Source organism: Panthera leo, chromosome C1, assembly GCF_018350215.1.
Source record: "Panthera leo isolate Ple1 chromosome C1, P.leo_Ple1_pat1.1, whole genome shotgun sequence".
NCBI classification, from domain to species: domain Eukaryota; kingdom Metazoa; phylum Chordata; class Mammalia; order Carnivora; family Felidae; genus Panthera; species Panthera leo.
Window position 1 is genome coordinate 23,470,614 of NC_056686.1, and position 25,154 is coordinate 23,495,767.

Sequence of the window (25,154 nt, forward strand, 5' to 3'; positions counted from 1 at the left end):
TTTAAAAAAATTAAATTAAAATAAATAAATAAAAATGTAAAAGCCAAAAAAAATTTTTTGAATAACAACATTCTCTCTCTCTGCCCCTCCCCCTCCCACTGCACGCGTGCATCCTCTCTCTCTAAACAAAAATAAAAAAGACACACACTACTCCCCCGTGCCAGATGGGACTCATTAGTGTCAATCTGTGTGCTGGGCGCAGTCATCCAAGGATCCGGGGGGACGGTAACCTGTTCTGAGGATAGAAAGCAACTAACAGCATTTCTTACTGTCCCTGTCAGTTTAGGAAAGACAGGCGAGTAAGCAGAACTACAAAAGGTCTCAGGCAACGTCACGGTCCAGTTACGCCAAAACCTTCACATATTCCTTCTGAGTGGAGACCGGTGCAGTGTTCCAGCCCATCACTGCTGCTGGCTGAGACTGCCCACATCTGTCTGCCCACTTCAGGAGCCCTGACTGTAGGGGCTGCTGCTCAGAACTGTGGCAGGAGGCAGAGTCGAAGTAGATCCTGTTCATTAAAGATCATGTAAAAGTATACAAAAACTAGGTTCTTTCAGACCTTATTACCTTTTGACTGCTAGTCTCTAAGTAGGAGAGAAAGCATTCGTTATGGATACTCTCTGGGAATAAATCTTCATGGGAGCAAATCTAGAAACATGAGAAGGGGGGAGAACCTCTAAACATCCCTGTAAACAGCATCCTGTAAGTTCAAATGGATTGTATCCCTTGGCCACATCATGCCCTGCTCAGATTTACAGCCATCAAGCTTCAAAGAAAAGACAGCAATAAATCCAATCCACATGGCTCTTGTAAAAAGGCATCTATTTGGTTTTTAATACAAAACGACTCAGAGAAACACAGAAAGAAAATATCATACAAGCCAGTTATTGAATTAAGAAAAAAAAAACCCAACAAACAAATTTCAGTCACATTTCCTGTTCTCAGCCTGGATTAGAAGACAGGAAACTGCAAACCAACCAATGTCTGTCTCTTTGAAGAAATCTTATTTAAAAAAAAAAAAAAAAAGGAGGAAAAAACCAAACAGTCCCTGAAATCTGGCAGGTGGTTTTTAGAGGCCACTGTAAGCTTGCCTTAATCATCCTGGTAAAACGGGATACCAGTGGTGGTTGGGATATGGCCACGTCCTCCTTGCCTTTTGCTATGAATGATCTTCGTCTGAAGGTAGGATGCTGGCCTGGGCACTATTCGATGCCGCTTCTGTAGTCTGAGGTCTCAAGGCCAAGCAGCGGTGGAGTCTTCCATTCTGTGTCTTCACTGAATCTCCCCCATATACAGTCTCTTGTCACTGGACGCTGACAGAACTGAGGTGAGAAGAACAGAGAAGATGACGGGAGCTAATGAAGGCTCAAGGAGACTTGGTGCTCAAGGGCTCTTGTGTCAAGAGCCAATTCTGGTAAAAAGAGCAATTGGATTTAGCTTAAATTCCCCTCCTCTCCAACACCATATTCACAGGTCTGTAGCCTGGCTTTTCAGTTCAAGTCCTTTTTTTTTTTTAATGTTTTATTTGCTTTTGAGAGAGAAAGAGAGAGACAGCGTGAACGGGGGAGGGGCAAAGAGAGAGGGAGACACAGAATCCGAAGCAGGCTCCAGGCTCCGAGCTGTCAGCAGAGCCCCACGTGGGGCTCAAACTCGTGAACCACGAGATCATGACCTGGGCCAAAGTCAGACGCTTAACTGACTGAACCACCCAGGTGCCCCAGTTCAAGTCCTCTTGAAACCAACCACAAGGGTGGACTGTGCTATGGGAAATGCATTTATCAGGGTCTAAACCCCGATGTCCCTCTTCAGCCACACCCTATGAAAAGACCTTCTCGGCTACTCTCCAGAAGAATCAACGTCTGTGCCATTCATTTTGTAAATGTGCTTCTGCTGGTTCTATTTAGCCCTGGAGAAAGTTATACTTTCTCCTTTAATTCAAGGCTCATTGTTTAATTAGCTGGCCAATATAACATAAGCTGCAATTTATATCTGAACATTAAGAAACATTATTCTTTTACCCAAACGTGTAACTGAAACAGAGACTTGAAGCAAGTAAACTCAAGAGAACTAGAAATAGGTTAACCAGTCTTCTTTTGAGAGTCACTGGAAAACGGAACATTGCTCTTGACTTCATCACTTAAAACACTGGTGAGGCTGTCAATGGACAGCCATAAAGACAACAAGGAAATTCACATAAAACAGACATCCACTTCTGCCTTTGTATTTGCAGGGCCCCTTGAGGGAGATCTCCCCCAGTTTCCCTTTCCCCAAAGTCAGGACAGACTTACTGATGGGTTCATCGGGGTGGAAAGCCACTTCATTGATGGAGCCAGCGTGTCCAGGCAGCTTATACAAAATCCTCCTGCTTGTGGTATCCCACACATACACAAACCTGCAAGGTATCATGAAGAGCAGTGTTAAAACTTCCCAGAGCTGAGGGTAGGGTAGAGGCACGGCTTTTTAACAGAGATGGAAGCAACAATTTACTCATTCATCCACCCCATATTTACTGAACTGTGTTCTGGTGTTTACAGACTAGAAATACAGATTCTGAATAACGGATGGACCCTTGAGCAATGAATAGAGAAACTGGAACAGCTACAACTATAAGCATTCCTTGTATTTCAAACGTAAGCTTTTGAAATAGGAAAGAACATGGAGGAAGACCGTTTTTCCTACGGTCCCCACACAGAAATCCTCAAAGGGCATCTGATAGGCATCTAGGATGTCTTAAAGCTAACCCAATTCTCAGCAGGCTGGGAGCCTAGGGTGCGGGCCCATGTGAGTCTACCAGGACTGCGTTCAAATCACAGAGCTCAGAGAAGGGACAGGAAATTTCTGCAGTATAACACACACCAAATACAGACTTGACCCAATCTTGCCCTGAATTCATGGGAACTCCATGACCAGCTGGTCAAAACTCAGTTTACAGATAAGAAAACTAAGGTATAGTGACTCTTCCAAGGTGACACAGTTCATCAGAGGCAGAACTAAAATTGGAACTTTTTTTTTTTAAAGCAGGCTCCATGCCTAATATGGGGCTTCAACTCACAACCCTGAGATTAAGAGTCACATGCTCCACTGACTGAGTCAGCCAGGTACCCCTACAATCAGAACTCTTAATATATTCTAGTAATCTCCTTTCTCTTACCACCCTCAAACATCTTCTAATTCCTCTTGCCCCTCGGAAGTTCTTTTGACCTTCAACCTTGCTTGGGTTATTTTGGGGCTGAAGGGTAAAATAAAGAGACATTATCTTCACATGCCCATGCAAAAATAATCTGTGGGTAAATTTAAAGGGCTGGTGGTTTTCAAGCAGGTTATAAACATTACTTGCGTATTTGTTTTGTTCAGTCAACATCTAAAAGGGTAGGTACAGTTACCAGTACTTGATATTAAAATGACTAGTGCTGGGGTGTCTGGGTGGCTCAGTCAGTTGAGTGTTCAACTTCAGCTCAGGTCATGATCTCATGGTCCATGGGTTTGAGCCCCGTGTTGGGCTCTGTGGGACAGCTCAAAGCCTGGAGCCTGCTTCGGATTCTGTCTCTCCCTCTCTCTCCCCTGCTCATGCTCTGTCTCTTATCTATCTCTCAAAAGTAACCAAACATAGGGGCGCCTGGGTGGCTCAGTCCGTTAAGTGTCTGACTTCAGCTCAGGTCATGATCTCACGGTTTGTGGGTTTGAGCCCCGCATCGGGCTCTGTGCTGACAGCTCGGAGCCTGGAGCCTGCTTCAGATTCTGTCTTCCTCTCTCTCTGCCCCTCCCCCACTTGCACTCTGTTTCTCTCTCTCTCTCTCTCTCAAAAATAAATAAACATTTAAAAAAAAAGACAAACATAAAAAAATAAAATAAAATAAAATAAAATGCCTAGTGTTGATGTAACATCACATTTGTGGTCTAAAATACAACTAAACACGAGCTTATTTACACTGTTTAGTTCTCAAGTGCTAGGCTCCATAGGAACTTAATAAAAGTTCCAAGCAAGATGGAAGGGAAGCAGGAAGCCCATCTGTCTCCAGACTTCTTGGCTCCAATGTTCCTGCTCTCCCTACTGTGTTCGTTCTTGCTGTGCACAAATAACGTCCTCATTAACCCAGCCCAGGAAGATATGGCAGAGTAACAAAGTGCATGAGCTCTGGGCTCCAAAAGACCTGGGCTCAAGTCTCATGCAACTGTTTAATCACTACGTAAGGTTAGACAATATTTAACTTCTCTGAGCTTCTGTTTCTTTAGTTGTGATGATGGATACTATACTGATCTCACAGCTTGGTTGAGAGAAAAGAGGAGCTAATATAAGCACAGTGTTTGGCACACACATGACAGCTGTTGTTATGATGAGGACATTTATTATCAAAACAGAAGAACGTGAAGTCAGGAGGCTGACTAACTCACTCATGGCAGACAGACTGACCAGTCTTCCCACAGTCCTGGATAGGAACTGTTGAAGGGTTTCGAGTTTGAATGTGAGGCGGTAGGTGATTTGCGTGTAGAGAGGGGAAATGTGCCAAATCCAGGCCAAGCTAAAAAGCAAATTTCTGAGAAGGATACATTTCCCAGGCACATAAAAGCCAGCAGAACCCCAGATCTCCAAGGGTTTACTTGAAGGCCTCACTCTCCATGGCTGCCAATTAGGTGCTAAATTTAGAGGGGTTCCTTGTCCTCTCCTTACTTTGGCACGGGAACATTCGGCAGGAACCAGGTTCCTTATATAACAGAGTTGTTTGTTGACTTGGGGCTAATTGGCGAGGTGGCCTGTGAAATCTGGCCAACCCCAGCAGGTAGATACACGGGCTGTGCCCAGACCAGAGCCATGCTTCCCGCATGTAAGGTTTAAAGGAACAGTGGGGAGGGAAAGAGGAAGAGAGGACAGTGAAAGTCAGAAAGGGCCGATGTCAGAAACAAACTGCTCAGAAGAAAAGCTAGGCAAATATCATTTAAAAGCTTAACTACATAAAAAAAGAGATCTCTGCTGAGAATTACGTAGAAACACTTCGAATCGTTCTTACTCTTAGAATGCAAGATACCTAAGGCTGTGGACCTGTTTCTTAAGGTCTTCTTTAGTAACATGACTACTGAAAATCCCTTAGATTTCCTCTGCAAGGCAGCTCTCTACACCAATGGGTTACAAACCATCAATGTGGCACTGATGACCTGGACCTTTTACCCCCAGAAAACACAAGTACAGAAAACAGTACTTGTCCTTTTATCTCAGTAAGAAACTTGCTAGGGAAAAAAAGTGGACTCTGGAATCTTCAGGTATGTTCAGCACTGTCCACAAGCAACAAGGTGTAGGACAGACCAACAACATGAGGCTTTTCTATGGCTGTGGGAGGGCCCCAAATAGAGAAGAAAACCCTGGAACATGCTGAAGAGTCCAAGCTATGCCACAAAAGGCTTCATGTTTGTAAGATGGTGCCTGTTTTAGTACGGTAGTAGGAAAATCTCTCAACGGAGAGAAAGATGGGGTTAAGCTAAAAAGGGTTAAGACATCTCTCAGTGGAAGCTAAAGCCAGAGTCGGCCATCAGAGGGCCTTAACATTCTTCACCACTCCACATCTGTGGCCCATTAGTCTGGCATGGGCACCCACACCCCCGCCTCTGACCCCGTCCTAAGTGCAGGTCACCATAGATATACTAAACAGCAGGGTCTGATAGAAGAATTCTCTCCCCTCTCCTTCTAATTCATCACCGAATGGCTGAGCCAGTTTAAAGTGACAGCTAAGAAAGTCTCATGGTCTCTGAATTCAGGGGTGGAAAATACCTAGCTCACATGTTGACACAACCCTCATCTAGCAATCATGGCACTTTTCCTATTGAGCCCACACCCAGCTCTGAATCACCCCCAACACAGGCAGCCATTACCAACAGCTGAGCTGATATGCAGAGTAAAATCTGACTGCCATCCTTGAGTTAGGAATTCATTCATGTAAGATTCACTAAGTCCTTAGAACAGGTCAAATACTGCTCTGGGTTCAGAGACGACTAAGACTCATTTCCTGACCTCTAGGAACAAATAATTAGGTGAGGGTGCCCCACTCTGTTTATCTCACGGTAAGACGTGTTGGATGCTGAGAAAGGTTCGATGTATAAGGTGTGACTACAGTGCAGAGTAAAGAGCAGTTAGTCATACCCCAGAGGAAAGGGAGAGAGGACCAGGGAAGTTTACAGACATAACACAGAGGTGATTCACAGAGAGACACAGAAATCTGGAAAATGGAGAAGAGGGGCTAGGAGAAGCCTGGAGGCACAAGGGATGTAAGAACAGGGAGAGTTCTGTGTGAGTGAAGCACTGTGGCGATGGTGAGGGAGGAGGACACAACATGCATTTGAGCGAACTGGAGCGCCGCGGAAGAATCTGAGGAGGGAAACTGGGGCTAGATTAGGAGCCTAATTTCACTCTGATGGCAAAAGGAATCCAACAGAATTGAAAAAACTGTTTACCTTCCAGGTCAAAAAGGTATCCATAGAGAGCAGAGAAGCTGTGTTTGTCTGACAGGATCCTTAGGCCCTTCTTACTGCGTATGGCTTCATCGGTGAGCACGGCTGTAACTCTACGTCCGTGCTGGCTCGCCATCTGCACTTAATGGACTAGACACAAGCAGGCACCCGCAGAGCTCCATCATTCTTCACCGCACACCCGGTAATCCTTACCTGTCAGCTGAACCAGCTGCTATCTTGCTTCCATCAGGTGACCAAGAACATCTCAGGAGATTCTATAAAGATTGGAATTCAACGAATACAGTGATTAATGCACCACACCCCTCTTTACTGGACTACAGAATCACCAAAAGACTTTAAATTTCTTTAAAAAAAAAAAAATTTTTTTTTAACATTTATTTATTTTTGAGACAGAGAGACAGAGCATGAACGGGGGAGGAGCAGAGAGAGAGGGAGACAGAGAATCTGAAACAGGCTCCAGGCTCCGAGCGGTCAGCACAGAGCCTGACGCGGGGCTCGAACTCACGGACCACGAGATCATGACCTGAGCCGAAGTCGGACGCTTAACCGACTGAGCCACCCAAGCGCCCCAAAAAATAATTTCATTTTGAAGGAAAATAAAAATAAAACCAAATCCAACAAAAAAACAAGATTTGATTTATAAAGTGAAACTGAATGGGCGCCTGGGTGGCCCAGTCAGTTAAAGCGTCCGACTTTGGCTCAGGTCATGATCTCATGGTTCATGAGTTTGAGCCCCACATCGGGCTCTCTGTTGTCAGTGCAGAGCCCGCTTTGGATCCTCTTTCCCTCTCTGTCTCTCTCTCTCAAAAATAAATAAAACATTAATAAATATATTTTTAAATATAAAGTGAAACTGAATCATACAGACTCTCAAAAGAAAAACATTAGTCTTATTATTAACAAAGTATCTGGAGGAAAAGCTGCTATCGAGAGCTGACCTAGGACTTGAGATTTAAGAAAAATTTCTCTCAAAATCTGGGCCATGGTCCTTACTGAGGAAAGGGATGTATTCTCAGGGCTCTAATAGTTGGGTCACTGGGAAGGTGAGGGAAGCCACCTGAGTAACAGGAAGCCTGAGTCCCATATGTAACACTGACCCAAGAGGGTCAAAGTTTCCAAGGAATGAAAAGGAGGTTAAGACTATCTTGTTGAAGTCAGAAGTCTTGAATTTGAAGGCGGTCACACCACCGTCTATCTATGTAACTGCCTTCCTCCCTATGCTTCCATTAGTTTTATTTCTGGCAAGAACGGTTTTGATGGAGAACAGTGTTCACTGGAATATAGCCCCTTCCTAGTAGAGCCACTGCCCTCTATCCTTAGCACCACTTTTTTTTTTTTTTTTTAATTGAGATATAACTGACATATAACACTGTTTTAGTTTTAGATGTACAACATAATGATTTGATATATATAAATATCGGCCTTGGCACCACCTTAAATGTATCTCTGAGTCAAATGGACAGTAAAACTCTTTTGCCATGCAGGACTCACCTTTTCAAAGTTGTGCACATTTCCTTGAAATATCTTCACACACCTCTCTTTGGGAGCAAATGGCCGGACATCCCAGACCCGCACTGCAAACGGAGCAAAACATGTTATCAGCTGGAGGCCTCCTGGGAACCCACCCGAAGTCAGTATCATGTCAATGACAGATGCTGTTTCCTGGACAAAGGAGGGCTATCATGGTAGAAGGTACAAGGGAAGGCTCTCTCTCTCTTTTTTTCTAACAGAAATGAAATGCATACAAATTCCATTAACAGTGACTAAGGGCACAGAGGAAAGCTGAGGAGGCAGGAAGGGGAAATGCCAAACACATAGCTGGGGGTCTGCAACAGAAAGTAGGTGGGTGTGACATTAATTTCACCAAACATTTGCAAAGGATTTCCCTTGCCAACCCAAAAAGTCACATCTAACAAAGCCTGAAACATGACACTCTAAATACCATGGACTACTGTGACAATCATCTACAAAAACCAAACTCAGGACTGACCTTTTCTAACTTTGCTCACAGGGACACCTGACAGTCTGAACTTGAACAAGGAAATATATGCAGAGAGTACCATACTAAGAATTAGAAAAAGTGAACTGTGATTCTCATCCTAGCTCTGTTATATGTATGGGTGATATCAGGTAAAAAGTGAGTTTTTGTGTTGTGTGTTTTGTGTCTGTAAAATGAGAATACCATCTGTTCTTTTACTTTTTTATGAGTATTTTCAGGATACAAGGGACAGGGCTCTAAGAGAGTGGAGGCAATAAACAAAAGGATTTTGTAATTTTATCATACAGCCGTAATAAAAATTCTTATTATTTTACTAACCATTCAGGGAATCTCATCTTTCCTTATACAGGGCGAACACTGCTACAATTAGTCAATGGTAAACACATCATGATCAGGATATAAACATGCGTGGTAAGCAGTGGCTACAGTCGTTAACAAACGTTATAACTATAGTGGAATTCAAGTGACGATGTCATTTTAATTGAGTGTGAAAAACAAAACAGTCCTTGAAATCAGGCACAGAAAGGTGAAGGTATGCATGAAAGTTTGCTACTGATTTGAGGATAGTCAGAAAATAAGGGTGCTCATTCATTCAAGAACCCGCTGAATGCGAGGCTCTGTTTGTATTACAAAATGTCAGTGAAAGCATTTCAGTTCCTGACAAGCCTATGAACTTGTACACCAGAGGGGCATCTCTAAGCTCTCCCAACACAAAGCATATACTCCATCCTCCTTTTTGCTCTAGTAAACCCATCCTCCCACATAGCAACTCAGAAACAAGCAGAGGAGAGTGTTTGCGTGAATGCGGAATGTTGCGATGTCGTAATGAGGACCTCTTGTCACACCAGTCAGTGCTCTGAAGTGGGGAGGGCAGACGCGCTGGCAGAAAGAGCACAGTTCTACCCACAGCTCTGCTGATCAGCCAAGCTTGGTGCTCTCTGAAACGCTTGCGAACTGCTTTGGATGGATCTGCAGACTCACGTTTCTCAACAAACTAACGATCACCAAGAGTTTCTAGTATGCTGCCTACATCCGCAGCACACCAGACGCTGAAATGGGTCTTAAAAGCTTGTGTCAAGTTGCTCAGGGATTAGATGGCAGATCTGGGACTAGAATCCTGGCTTCTTGACCATATCTTTTAAAGCTTTTTCTGTTACAATGTGTTTTCCTAACTGCCCTGGTAGAAACCTGCGAGCCACTTTTGACTCTTTCCTTGGATCCACATTTATCCCAGCACAATTTCTACCACCCAATGCCCGCTTTCTTTAGGGTCCACAGTGACTGGGCACTTGGAGAGCTTTCCTTTCCAATGTTACCTGTATTGTCCATTGCATTGGACAAGAGATAAGAGCCTTCAGAACTTAAACTCAGGCCCGTCACTGAATCTGCATGACCTCTCATGGTGTAGGTGAGCTTGTTCTGGCGCAAGTCCCAGACCTATAAAAACAAAAAAGTTGCTCCCAGAAATCAAATTGAGAATAGCAAAGAAACAGAGTTTTTACTAAAGACTCAATGGCCTGGAGAAACTGGTAACCCTTCTCAATCTGGCTGTGGGCCAAGTATAACTTTAGCACAAAATAGAGGATTTCTGTCAAAGAGGAAAAAAAACTCTTGTCTTTCTAACAAGGGAGTCAAAAGTGCTATGTCTGACCAGAAGGCTAATAAATGTCAAAACTTATGTTTAACAAAAATTAATAAAATTTACAGAGACTGTTCTCAAATCATAACAAAATGTATTAGAAATTAAAAAACTAAGTAGCATTTAAAATGCTTCAACTATGATTCTTAGCAATTTAAACTATTAGAACTATAGAAGGGGCACCTAGGTGGCTCAGCTGAAGCATCTGACCCTTGATTTTGGTTCAGGGCATGATCTCACAGTTCGTGAGAGTGAGACCTGCGTCAGGCTCTGTGCTGAAAGAATGGAGCCTGCTTGGGATTCTCTCTGTACCCCCCTCTCCCCACCTCCCCCAATCATGCGTACGCACGCGCATGCACGCTCTCTGTCAAAATAAATCCACTTAAAAAAAAAAACTATAGAAAAACAAGTGAACATGTCATTTGAAAAGAGCATTATGATTACATGTAAATGTATCTTAAGATAATACACAGAAATATACGCGCTTAACAATTTTCATTTAATGTTATAGGTACACAACACACACACACACACACACACACTACAGAAAAGCATATTTATTAAAAGAAAAATGAACTGCAGATTCACTGTTGCCTGGGTAGGAAACGTAGAAGAAACAGTTCAGCTAAAAATAACCTAACATCAAACAGGGAATATAAATGGTTCATTAAGTTACAGCCCATGAACACATTGCACCACCACGGGACTTTGCTAGAGACAGTACAGCAGAGTGGAAAGACTGAGGATTTAGGGTCAGACTGACCCAGTCCTAAGAGTTCTGTCTTATTGGGCCACTAACCCTCTCTGAGCCTGTTTCTGGTCTGTAAGATGGGGATAACAACATTTACCTCTTATGGCTCAAATAGAATGCTCAGCAGATGCCTGGTATGCAGCAGGCCTTCAATAATTGGTAGCTATTATTAAGCAACCTCTAAAAATAACTCTGAGGACCAAATGGAAAAATGTTCCAATAATAAGCTATTAAGCTAATAAAGAAGATACAAAATAGCATTTATATTTACACAGACTGCAACTATGTGGAAAAAAAATAAAGCCAATAGCAATGGTCTGGAATGTCATATGGAAAAAAGAACAGCAATTTTGGTAAGGTCATTGGTATTACACAGAATTTCCTCCAAATTTGATTTAATACTGCCATGTAGTTTTTCTGAGTGGGAAAAAAAATGTTTTTGCTGCCTATTTAAGCAAGGCACTTCCCTTATCTAGAAATGAGTTTGGTGCTGCATGTCAAAGCAATGCAGAAGGCAGACAACTCCACTTTCCCCATCAATAACTCACTCATGTGTGGAACCCAACACACTTTATATACAATCATTTTTGTGTCAGGTGTTTGCTGCCTCAATAATCAGGAAAGCTTGAAATGGCTGACGTCTTTTGTTCAAGCTACTGTTCCTCCTCTTCAGGGAAGACACTGTTGAAGTCTTCAGCTTGTTAGGAGAGAATGCAAAGCCATCCCTCATAGCACTTGGGTGCCATTTCCAGACCTTCCTTCTTGAGGCATGTACACGTTGTGCACAGCCAACACATATCCAGATTTGCTGTAGAAAGTAGCACTAATTTAAGCAAGACATTTCGCAAATCCCAAATCAATTGTTCAGTGAATGCTTGGGCATCTGATTGGTGGGCAGCAAGACTATGAGTTTTCATACTGGAAACAGTATAACAGGGTAGAAAGCTTTTCTAAGCTTTTGGAATACTGTGTACTTTCTAATAAAAAAATTTCCTGGGGCGCCTGGGTGGCTCAGTCAGTTGAGCATCCGACTTCAGCACAGGTCATGATCTGTTTGTGGGTTCGAGCCCTGCGTTGGGCTCTGTGCTGGCAGCTCAGAGCCTGGAGCCTGCTTCGGATTCTGGGTCTCCCTCTCTCTCTCTGCACTTGCCTCACTTGTTTCTCCCTCCCTCCCTCCCTCCCTCCCTCCCTTTCTCTCTCCAAAATAAATAAATAAACCTAAAAAAAATTTCCTGAAAACAAAGCACTGGCAGAAAAATCTGAATGTCTATACACTAGTTTAAAAGATAAAGACTAGAAAGCTACGATGTAAAAATACGTAGCACTGGGGCACCTGGCTGGCTCAGTGGCAGCAGTATGTGACTCTTGATCTTGGGGCCGTTAGTTCAAGCCCCCTGTTGGGTGTAGAGATTACAAGAAAATAAATAAATAAACTTTACCAAAAAAAGGGGGGAAAAAACCCACATATGATAACCAGGAACTAGTTCATTAAATTATACAAAACCAGAATCAGGGGACTTCTCAAAGAAACATGAAGGACATTCTTTTAGAACAAAGCCAGTGAGGGGCGCCAGGGTGGCTCAGTCGGTTTAAGTGTCTAACTCTTGATTTTGGCTCAGGTCATGATCCCAGGGTCGTGGGATCGAGCCCCGTGTTGGGCTCCGTGTTGAGCATAGAGCCTGCTTAGGATTCTCTCTCTCCCTCTAACCCTCTCCCTTACTGACACTCTCTTTCTCTAAAATATGGGGCGCCTGGGTGGCTCAGTCGGTTAAGCAGTGGACTTCAGCTCAGGTCATGATCTCACCGTTCGTGAGTTCGAGCCCCGCGTCGGGCTCTGTGCTGACAGCTCGGAGCCTGCAGCCTGCTTTGGATTCTGTGTCTCCCTCTCTCTCTCTGCCCCTCCCCCGCTTGCACTCTATCTTTCTCAAAAATAAACATTAAAAAAAAATTAAAAAGTAAGTAAATAAATAAAATAAAGTAAAAAAAATAAATAAGTAAAAGAAAAAAGCTAGTGATATATGTAATTGCTGTACTTATGGGACTTTATTTACACATTCTCTATATAAGATAAGTTCAGCCTTCAGAATAAAACCGGTATGATTGACTAGCTATCTGTAGAAACCACCTACCCTAAGAGAAGGAATAACATATGGTGTGTGTCTGAGAGGACATGGAAAACCTTCAAATCCTAAAAAGGAACCAAGTATCCCTTAAGGATTATAGCATACATTTAAAATATCTGTTTATAGAAGACCCAGGAATAGGCTAGGATAAAGAGTATGGAATAAGTCACACTGTATGTGGTAAGAAGGCCTTACTGGCACAAGAGTATTATTCTTAAACTAGTCTATCTCCTCAGTGTAGATGAGGGCATCAAATTCTCAGACCTTAAGTAAAAGAAGCCAGTCTCAAAAGGTTACATACTGTATGATTCCATTTGTATGATATTCTAGAAAAGAAACTATATGACAAAGAATGGTTGCAAGGACTTAGGAATGGAAAGAGGGTTTGATACAGGAGTGCACTATAAATTTTGGGGGTGATAAAAATTGTTCTGAACCTTGTTTGTGGTAGCTATACAAATCTATGCAAGCATAAACATTCATAGAATTGTACAAAGTTAATTTCACCATGTGTAAACTTTAATAGTAATGTATTTTTTTTTTTAATGGGAATTTTTTCTTTTTTTGATGTAAGCTATATGCTCAACATGGGGGGGCTTGAACCCACGGCTCTGAGATCAAGAGTCGCATGCTCTACTGACTGAGTCAACCAGGCACCCCAATAATAATTTTAAAAGTATGAAAATTACAATACCTTAATGACACAAACCTACTGTCAGGTATAGAAGATGCCCTCTAGTGATTCTAAAGCTAATGGGCTCCCAAACTTCTCTCTGGGAAACAGTGCATTAGCTATTAAGATGATCTAATTAAGTTCCTGTGCCCGGATTCCATATTCTCCATACAAGTTACATGATAGAAAAGGGATGGGAAGTTACATTTTGGAAGTGGTCAATTTTCAAGTATTGTGGGATATCCAAGTGGGGGACTTCTGAGGGGCTGGTCGTATACAGGGGTCTGGAGCTGAAGATCTGGGCCAGGAATATGGAGTCATCAGCACAGAGATGACAATTAAAGTCATGGAAGGGGGGGTGCCTGGGTGGCTCAGTTGGTGAAACGTCTGACTTCAGCTCAGGTCATGATCTCGCGGTTCGTGGGTTTGAGCCCCGCGTCCATCTCTGTGCTGGCAGCTTGGAGCCTGGAGCCTGCTTCACAGTCTGTGCCTCCCTCTTTCTCTACCCCTCCCCTGTTCACACTCTGTCTCTCTCTCTCTCTCAAAAATAAACATTTAAAAAAAAAAAAGAAAGAAAGAAAACACACCATCTGGGAAAACTGATGGCATGAAGGCCCAGACAGGAAAAGGAGATGAAATCCTTCTGCTGAAGGGACTACCTTTAGACAAAAGCAAGCACATGTCATCCACTGTAACAGCGAAGGAGGCAAGGAGGGATGGGAATACAGCACAAGTTTTAGGTGGTTGACAACACAGGAAGCTGAATATTTACTCACCAGTTACCACTCTAACAGTACAACAGAAAGTAAGGTCAAAATCTTCGAAATATTTAAGGAAGCCAACAGGTAAAGACAGACGCAAATTGGGTAGCCCCCCAAAACACTTCCCTTCTACTGGCATTTGCTGTGTCCAGAAACTGCTAGGTGCTCTAATGCATTAGGTTCATTTAATCCCCACAACAACCCTAGAAGGTAGACGTTATTGTTACTGTTGAGAGGCTTATAGAAGTTAAACAACTTGGAGTCATAAAAAACTAGAAAATGATAGAACTGGGATTAGAATCCAAGTCAATTACTCAAAAGCCAGAGCCACACTGTACTGCTGTATGGACTACTGCCACTCTCTATGACATCATCACTTCCCTCTTTCTTAGCTGTGGACTCCCCAAAACTTCCTTTCCATAGTCTCAAAAAGAAAGATATGCTGAGAGATTGGAGCTGAGAATCACAAACTGCTTCAGTGTTATCTCATCAGGCCATCACAGTGGGAAAAAAAAAAAGTTTGCAAATGTCTTTAGGCAGGGAATGCATTCTTCATGTTCACAGAATCCACACACAGGGTTTCACAATTCACATTAACTGTCTGGTCCCTGATGGCATTTACATGAGCTGTAATGCAACCTCTGACTTCTGTCAATGAAGACAGGACAGAAGGAAAACAAGATTTAAGTTACTATCCTCCTTGTAGTTGGTATAAAGTGGAAAGCTACCAAAATCTCAGAAGTTTGAAAACATTACCTCTGAGAGTGAAGAGAGGTGAAAGGGAAATGTAACACAAACATTAAACATACCTTGATATCATTGTCTATTCCCCCAGAAATAATCTGATCACTTGTGTCATTGAAGGTCACAGCTAACACCTGGTAGGTGTTCTGAAATGTCTGGATGGCTGCTTTCTTCCGGATGTCCCAAAGCTGAAGCAGAGGAACAAGAGGGTCTATAGTCAAACATCATTCTAAGAAATAATTGCATAATACATCCCAAAATCCAAGGACTTTGTACAGGTGAATACATTTTTAATAGGGATCCTGTTCAGAAACTTGTCCGGATTTCCTAGTAACACGGTGAGAAGTGACCACAATTTTGCCAATGTATCTGAAGGCTGGGAGAACCAATCACTTTGGTTGTATTTTCAGATTCCTTTGTTAAAGTATGAATAAATATAGTTAATCAACACGCCCTTAGAATGGAAATCCTCTACTTGTTTAGTTTATATTAAAAAAAAAATTTTTTAATGCTTATTTTTTGAGAGAGAGAGAGAGAGAGAGACAGAGCATGAGCATAGGAGAGGCAGAGAGAGAGGGAGACACAGAATCCGAAGCAGGCTCCAGGCTCCGAGCTGTCAGCACAGAGCCTAACACGGGGCTCGAACCCACAAACTGCAAGATCATGACCTCCCCTAAAGTCAGACGCTTAACCGACTGAGCCACCCAGGCACCCCTAGTTCATATATTTTTAACATAGCAAGGATATCAGACCAGTGTTTTTAAACTGGAGATCCTAACTCATTAATGAGCTGTGGCTTACATGAAAAAATACAGAGAAAAAAACTTTTCTCATCAGCAAAAATGGAAGAGCAGGGAATACTAAAAGGCTGTCCCTCTACAAGAGCAGAGAATTATGTGACAAAAAAACTGACAGAACCAACTTTGTCAGAACTCTCGAAACTAATCAGAAGCTTATAGCAGCCAGGCAACTGCTTAATGAGGAACGAACCCTCCTGAATCTTACAGAGTTCTGTAGCGTCTTAACTTACCCTGGCTCCGTCTCTTACGCAGCAATAGCTTTGAAGACAATGGCCCACATCCCCAGGATAGGTTCCTGGGACCAGAGGGAGCAGAAGGGACCTTACTCCTTATTCTCAAAGAACTGTCGTGGTTTTTAACTGTCTGGTGGCTCCCTAAGGATGAGCTTAAAGGGATGGACTTTACTTTGCCTAACTGGGAACGCTTCCAGGGCAGAGACATTTGTCTACAACATTTAAAGGCACATGCATTAGCCTCTGCTATCTGGAGCGAGGGATGGCAGTTGGAGCAAACCACAGACAAACCAAAAAGCTTGTGAGGAAAGCTAGGGAATGAGACAATTTGGAGAAAAGGGGCGTCGAAAAGCTGACATATTCCTAGGACTCTAGAAGGCCATTTGCATGCCCGTGTCTGGGCACATGCTCAGAAAAGCCCTGAGAAGGCCCTAAGCTCTCCTCTTGCTGACTTGCACAGGCTCAAACCTGTGCACAAGCAAGAAGTGAAGCCTAATGCAAAGTTGCAAACGGCCTGGCTGAGAGGCAGAGACAGACCCAACACGCACACAGAGCAAATCCGCAAAGACCAGGAGTTTTTCTTTTAATCACAAGCCATTAAGAAAATCTCTGCCGAAATCATTAGTGAATCGCCAAGCTAACGAAACTGAGATTTCAGTGGCTACGTATGGCAAACTATACAGATTTTACAAAATCAGTTCAGAAAATTCATCAAACAGCTACGACAAGGAGCAACAGCAAACCCCAGGGGGAGAATCTAATTTCTAGAGTTACCACATTATAATATTCAAATGTCCAGTTTTCAACAAGAAATTATGAAGCATGAAAACGAGCAAAAAAGTATGGCTCTTAACAGAAGAAAAAAGAAATTAAATCTTTTAAAAAACGATGGGACAACTGGATAACCATACCTAAAATATGAAGGCAGACCTTTATCTTACACCAGATGCAAAAATTTACTCCACATGGATCAAAGACTCAAATGTAAAAATTAAAACTATGAAATTCTTAGAAGAAAACACAGGGTAAATCTTCATGGCCTTGGATTTGGCAATGAATTATTAGATATGACACCAAAAGCACAAGTGACCAAAGAAAAAATAAACTTCATAAAAATTAGAGACTTTTAGGGGCACCTGGGTGGCTCAGTCAGTTAAGCATCTGACTTCGGCTCAGGTCGTGATGTCACAGTCCTTGAGTTTGAGCCCCGTGTTGGGCTCTTTGCCGACAACTCAGGCCTGGAGCCTGCTTCAGAGTCTGTGTCTCCCTCACTCTCTGTCCCTCCTGTCTCTCTCTCTCTCTCAAAAACAAATAAACATTTAAAAATTTTTAAAAATTAGAAACTTTTGTACATTAGAGGATGGTATCCACACAATGAGAATACAACCAATAGTGAGAGACATTATTTGCAAATCACATACCTGATAAAGATCCAGTATCCAGAAAAAGAAGCTATGGTTCAACAACAAAAACACAAAGAGTCCAATAACTGGGCAAAGGCCCTAAATAAACATTTCTTTTCAGATGATATAAGCGCAAGACAAGATGCTTAGCATCATAAATCATTTGGGAAATGCAAATCAAAACAATTAGATATTGCTTCACACTTACTAGTGGGGAAAAAAAAGAAATCACAGAAAATAAGGGGTGCTGGTGAGGATGTGGAAAAATTGGAACCTTCGAACATCACTGGTGGAAATAAAAAAGGATGTGGCTGCTATGGAAAAGTCTGGATGTTCCCCAAAAGGTTAGAGTTACTCTTTGACCCAGCAATCCTAGATTGCTCCTAGATATATACCCAAGAGAAATGAAAGCAGGTGTTCAAACAAAACCTTGTACACAAATCTTTGTAGTAGTGTTAAAAAAGAATCAAGTATTACTGCATGTTACAAGGATGAAGCCTGAAACATTAAGCTAATCAAAAGAAACTAGACACAAAAGGCCACATATTGTACAATTCTATTCCCAATAGAGACAGTAAGTACATTATGGTTGCCAGGGGCTGGAAAGCAGAGAAAAAGTACTGACTGCTAAATGGGTAGGAAGGTGCTTTTTAGGGGTGCCAAGAATATTCTGGTATTGGATCATGGTGATGATCACACACATTGTGAATGTACTAAAAATCACTGAATTGTACATCTTTTAAAATGGTTAAAATGGTGAATTTTATATTATGTACATTTTACCCTTATCTAAAAAATACATAGAAAAGATAATGTCACATATAGAAGAGGATGATTCATAAACACAGACATACTGAGGGGAGTATATACTGGGTCACAGTTTAAAATGTATTTCTTAATGCAGATTGAGATTAAAAAAAATTTTTTTAATTACTACACTTAGATGATCTAGTTTAACTCCAATTTTTATGGATGAGCAAACTAAAGCTCAAAGAAGGAATTAACTTGATGACAAACACCCAGCAAGTCAATAGCAAAACAAGAATTAGAATTTAGTACTGTCTGATTCTGTTATGTTCATGTTATATTAACTTAAACATACTAAAATATATGCTAATTTCTTATAACTACTAAAGTAATCTACACTTGTTTTATACCGTTAACTTTTTAATGGCTACTTGATTTATTAATAATAGAAGATAGGGGTGCCTGGGTGGCTCAGTTGGTTCGGTGTCTGACTCTTGATTTCAGCTCAGGTCATGATCTTACGGTTCGTGTGATGAGGCCCCGAGTTGGGCTCTGTGCTGGCAGTGGGGCGCCTGCTTGGGATTTTCTCTCTCCCTTTTTCTCTGCCCTTCCCCTACTTGTGCTCTCCCTCCCTCTCTCAAAATAAACACTTAAAAAAAATAGTAATAGTAGATAAAAATTAGGTATAACGAGACACCTGGGTGGCTCAGTTGGTTAAGCATCTGGCTTCAGCTCAGGTAGTGATCTCACAGTTCGTGAGTTTGATGTCCCATCAGGCTCTCTGCTGTTAGCACAAAGGCTACTCCAGATCCTCTGTCTCCCTCTCTCTCTGCCCTTCCCCCGTGCTCTCTCTCTCAAAAATAAAATAAACATTAAAAAAAAAATTAGGTATAACAACTCTAGAATCCCATACCCTAAACAATTAGGCTCTATTTTTAAAAAATAAATTTATATAACACGGATCTACATTTTTTTTTTAAAGACTTTATTTTCGAGTAATCTCTACATCCAACATGGGGCTCAAACTCACAACCCTGGGATCAAGAGTCACATGCTCTACTGACTGAACCAGCCAGGCACCCCAACATGGATCTGCATTTATAGAGTGTGGATAATAGGGAGGGCCTAGAGATGTTTCTTTCCTTTCTTTTATTAAAAAAAAATTTTTTTTTAACATTTATTTATTTTTGAGAGACAGAGAGAGGCAGAGCATGAGCAGGGGAGGGTGAGAGAGAGAGATACAGAATCTGAAGCAGTCTCCAGGCTCTGAGCTGTTTGTTAGCACAGAGCCCAACGTGGGGCTCGAACTCACAAACTGTGAGACCATGACCAGTGCTGAAGTTGGACGCTCAACCGACCGAGCCACCCAGGCGACCCCCCTTCCTTTCTTTTAAAGTTTTTTTATTTACTTGGAGAGACAGGGGGAGAGGGAGAGAGGGAGGGTGGGAGAGGGAGAGAATACACGCGTGTGTGTGTAGGGGAGGGGCAGAGCGGGAGACAGAATCCCAAGCAGGCTCTGCACTGCCAGTGTGGAGCCCAACTTGGGGCTCAAACTCGAGAACCACAGGATCATGACCTGAGCTGAAAACAAGAGTCCGATGCTTAACCTAATGAGCCACCCAGGCACCTTAGAGATGTTGCAACAAATGACTGACAGACTTGGTAAGGTGAACCATGATGTTTTAAGAGTGCGGGTCATTTCATTCAAATGACAAAGACTGGGGTGATGGTGTCCCAAGGTTTACACACATGTCATTAAAAAAAAAAAAAAAAAAAAAAGATGGGTGCCTGGCTGGCTAAAACGGTGGAGCATGTGGCTGTTGATCTTGGGCCCCACACTGGATGTAGAGATTACTTAAAATAAAATCTTTAGGGGCACTTGGGTGGCTCAGTCGGCTGGGCACCTGACACTTGACTGGGGCTCAGGTCGTACTCTCACGGGTCCATAATCTTATGGTTTGGGAGATCAAGCCCCCAGTGGAGCTCTGTGCTGACAGGGCAGAGCCTGTCTGGGATCTTCTCTCTCCATTGCTCTCTGCTCCTCCCCTATTGGTGCATGTGCTCTCACTCGCTAGCTTGTGCTCTCTGTCTCTCAAAACAAATACTTAAAAAAAAGGAACCAGCCATAGAATCTCAGGAAAGGCCTGAAGTTTACATTCAAATCTGCGGTAAACAAGCAGTCTGGGTTGTTATCTCTGTGCCAACAAGGATTCCTCCTTCCAATTCTCATGGTTTGGAATGCAAACTCATGAAAACATAACCTAAAAAGGCTTAGGTTTGGTTACTCAGGTAAATGGTCCAAAAAGAGTGCTTCACCCCTCTTCTGGAGAACCAGTACCTAACCCCTGCTCACTAATTCCTCTGGCTACAGAATCATGTCCAAACCTATTAGTTTGGAATTCAAGGCTTTGATAATCTAGCCTCTCCATATCTCTTCCAGATTTAGTACAATCTTTGTCTTAATAATCTCTACACAGATCAAATCAACCTTTGATTTTATCCTAAAAGCTATGGTAGTCATTTAAAGCTTGATTCAGGGGCGCCTGGGTGGCTTAGTGGGTGAAGCGTCTGACTCTTGATTTCGGCTCAGGTCACGTTCTTGAGGTTCGTGAGATCGAGTCCCACGTTGGGCTGCGCTGACAGCACAGAGCCTGCCTGGAATCCTCTCTCTCTGGTCCTCCCACTCGCATGCGCATATGTGCTCTCTCTCAAAATAAATAAATATTTAAAAAAAAAGTTTGATTCAAATATTTAATTTTTTAAAAGATTTTAAGTAATCTCTATACTCAACGTGGGGCTTGAACTTCACAACCCCGAGATCAAGAGTCAAACGCTCCACTGACTGAGCCAGCCAGGTGCCCCTGATTCAAATGTTTTAGAATATTAGTTCCAGATGACCATCATTTTTAAAAGACTATTTTACTTTGAAATATTCACAAACTTACACAAAAAGTTGGAAGTAAAAGAGAACATTTTTGTTGCCCGAATCATTGGAGAACTGCTGACCTAATGTCCCATCACTCCTAAATACTTGAGTGTATTTGTCCTATAAAAATATATATAATACATATAACATATACAATCCTGTATAATTTCAGCACAATCAATCAAAATGCAGAAATTAACACCAACACATCACTACCAACCGGTTCTCAGATTTCATTCAAGTTTCACCACTTGTTCCAACATGCCTTTTATAGAAAAGATTCAGTTCAGAATCATGTGTTGAATTTAGCAGTTATGTTTCTTTAGTTTCCTTCAGCCTGGAAGAATTTCTCAGACTTTCCTTGACCTTGACACTTCTCAAAATTATAGGACAGTTGTTTTGTAGGATGTCCCGCAATTTGGGTTTGTCTGATGTTTCCTCATGATTAGATTCAAGTTATGCCTCTTTGGCAGGAATATCACTGAAGTGATGCTGCATTTTCATTGTATTTTACTGAGTGGCTCACAATTTTGTTTTGTCCCATCATGAATAATGTTCAGTTTGATCATTTGATTTAAGATGTTCTTGGGGCGCCTGGGTGGCGCAGTCGGTTAAGCGTCCGACTTCAGCCAGGTCACGATCTCGCGGTCCGTGAGTTCGAGCCCCGCGTCAGGCTCTGGGCAGATGGCTCGGAGCCTGGAGCCTGTTTCCGATTCTGTGTCTCCCTCTCTCTCTGCCCCTCCCCCGTTCATGCTCTGTCTCTCTCTGTCCCAAAAATAAATAAATTAAAAAAAAAAAAAAGATGTTCTTTTGACAAGCTTTCTGCACAAGATGTTCCAGGTTCATCTGGTACTTTCCCTGCCCAGTCCTGAAATAGGGAGCCCTGGTTTCTTCAGTGGAAAATGGTGTTTAAAGGCCAAGACCTGCACAGTAGATGTGTTCATTGCTTTTGGACTGTTGTTCCTAAACCCTCTCAGTGGACAGTTGCCAATGTATGCATACACAGGCGCGTGCGCGCACACACCTGTAAATACCCATTTACATCTCCTATTTCTTCTACGCCTGTTTATGCGTTGAATGTTTATCAGTTCACACTGACACTTCCAGTTCAATACCAACAACACAAGATGGCATCTTAGTTTTCCCTCCTGCACTGGTAACTCCTTCCTCCGACAATGAGAAACCTGCCTCCCGTTACTATATTTACTTATCTGATCAAGCTTCCTGAATGTAACCAATCTCCCACATCCTTTTCTACCCTTCTCCTCTTCCTTCCCTGTCTGAACTGTGATTCCCATCCTGGGCTGATCTGATGTGAACCCCTCCTCATCCCATATGGGTCATCCCTTTGTATGAATACCCACTTCACCCTGCTCTGGCTCTAATATCCCTCTCCAGGCTGCCTTTCCTCAGGAATGCTAGCCTCAGCCCCAGACTCCCTACCCAAACTGCTCCCACACTATGTGGACACCCTCAGCTCAGGCTGTGACACCCATACTTCCCCCTACTCCACTAACGTATAGATGACCCTTTTATTCTGCTAGGGTACCAACTCTCCATGCTGGGCTGCTCCCCGCTCCAATTCCCTATTCTGGGCTACCGACACTGTGTTATGTGGTTGCCCTCCTCACCCTTCTCAGTCCCCATCTCCCTACAATGGACTGCCTCCAACTTGCATGGATGCTCTCCTCACCTTACTTGGGCCTCATACTCCACTCTGGGTCACAATGGCCCACACCTCCACCTCTAACCTGAAAACCTTCTGTGTCTTCGTCTACATAATGGCACTAGGACTGAATTGTAACAATTTGTATTTATATGTATGTGTATATATATCACATCTATAGTAATATATATGCCTTAAACATATGATATGATATAAAAATGATTTTCTAAGTACTTTACCAGAAAGAATAGATTGCTAAAAACAATATGAAAAAACTGTGAAAAACAGTATGAAACATTGTTAAAAACAACAGAAAAAACTACTAGTATGGACAATGCTCAGGATGCCATTTCTAGACTGAAAACGTAAGCATTACTGAAAGCTTCGTCTTCTGTTGCGAATCCTGATACGTCAAATGTAACACAAGCTCCCCCCTTAGAGAAACAGAGGTTATTAAATTCCTACACCTACAAACCTAAAACAGAAAATAATCAACAAAGCATTCCAACCTGATAACTAACTAAAAGGCATATGTAAAAGGCTGTTCGACAAAGCATTAATTATAAAAAATATGTTGAAATTAAGAATAAGGAATTGGTTAAAAAACAGTCACCTTTAGTTGATGTGACATATTGCACACTAAGATAAATATTAGCTTGAGTGACAAAGTTAAAACATTTATTTCAAATCATGTTTAATTAGAGGAGAAGAGAAGCAAGAAACTGAAAGGAGGACAGAAAACACAAACATGTACTCACAAAGGAGTAGTTGAAAAAAGAAAAGCCGAGGAGAGACAGAAAGGCAAACATGAGGAAAGAGGTAAAGAAAAGGCAAAATGAAAGAAAGAGAAGAGAAAAGGTGAAGGAAAGCCAAAAATAAACAGGACTAAGTTCCTAGATGTTGATAGAGCAGGCCCTCGGTAAAATTCCTTAGGGCCCTGTCGTCTCTTACCACCTTTTGAAAGGCCCTTTGGCGAATCAGTTTACAAAGCAGACTCTCCAACCATGGCACACGGAGATTAAGAGCTCTGGGCTTTGGAGTCATTCCTAAGCCATACACTCTCTTCCTAGCTAAGCACCAGGCCCCAAGTGACTGGGTTTATCATAAAAATGATTTAGTAGGACAATATCTCCAAGCAGATGATTCAGTATGTCAGTGTCACCACTTTAATTATGAAAAGAAAGCAAATTCATTTTAAAAAGCAACAATCACAAGGTTAGTGTGGTTTCTCGGATATACTCCTTTCAAGTCCCTCCTTGTTTAATCACTAAAATACTTCCCAGAGTACCAAATTAGTGCCAAAGAAAGAATAAAAATGGTTGGTACTAGAGTAGTATGTCCTTGTGTGCTCTTGAAATAAGTAATTATTTTTAGGCCTCATTTTCCTCATTTGATAACGAGGATGCAGTGGTGAACACAGCATAATGTATAAACTTGTTGAATCACTATGTCGTACATCTGAATCTAATGTACCATTATGTATCACCATATTCAAATAAAAACAATAATAAAAAAATAAAATGAGGATGCTGGATGAGATCAATGGCTTCCAAAATGTCAGACCTGCTACATCAAATCATGTTGAGGAACATGTTTAATAATCCTGGTTCGTGGGGCACCTGGGTGGATCAGTCAGTTAAGCATCCGACTTTGGCCTAGGTCATGGTCTCCGATTCGTGAGTTAAGTCCCACACTGGGCTCTCTGCTGTCAGCACAGAGCCCACTTCCGATCTTCTGTCCCCACCCTCATGCTTTCTCTTTCAAAAATAAACATTTTACTTAAGAAAAAATTTTTTTAAACATTTATTCATTTTTGAGAGACAGAAAGGGACACAGCATGAGCAGGGGAGGGGCAGAGAGAGAGGCAGACACAGAATCTGAGGCAAGCTCCAGGCTCTGAGCTACCAGCACAGAGTCCAACATGGGGCTCAAACCCACAAACCATAAGATCATGACCTGAGCCAAAGTCAGACACTCAATTGACTGAGTAATCCAGTGCCCCAATAAACATTAAAAAAAAAAAAATCCTGGTTCTTAAAAAACACGATGTCATTTACATTAGCACCCAAAACAAAAGAGAAATATTTAGGTATAGATTTAACAAAATATGTACAATCCAAATGAAGGAAACTTCAAAACTCTGATGAATGGCGGCACCTGGGTGGCTCAGTCAGTTAAGTGTTCAACTTTTGGTTCGGGTCATGATCTCACCGTTGGTGGGTTTCAGTCC

At 42.2% G+C, this 25,154-nt stretch overlaps 1 protein-coding gene across 1 annotated transcript in view; it reads right to left on the minus strand.

Annotated features, from left to right (window-relative positions):
• Positions 1-805: 805 nt before the first annotated feature.
• The window catches only part of SNRNP40 (small nuclear ribonucleoprotein U5 subunit 40), a 33,220-nt gene continuing 8,871 nt past the window's right edge, over positions 806-25,154 (minus strand). Inside the window, exons 5-10 of the mRNA XM_042952147.1 lie at positions 15,215-15,337; positions 9,775-9,895; positions 7,951-8,033; positions 6,652-6,713; positions 2,289-2,392; positions 806-1,322 (exon numbers count right to left, since the gene is read on the minus strand). Coding sequence (XP_042808081.1) covers positions 1,273-1,322; positions 2,289-2,392; positions 6,652-6,713; positions 7,951-8,033; positions 9,775-9,895; positions 15,215-15,337 — 543 coding nt within the window. The 3' untranslated portion in view covers positions 806-1,272. The remainder of the gene's footprint in view (positions 1,323-2,288; positions 2,393-6,651; positions 6,714-7,950; positions 8,034-9,774; positions 9,896-15,214; positions 15,338-25,154) is intronic.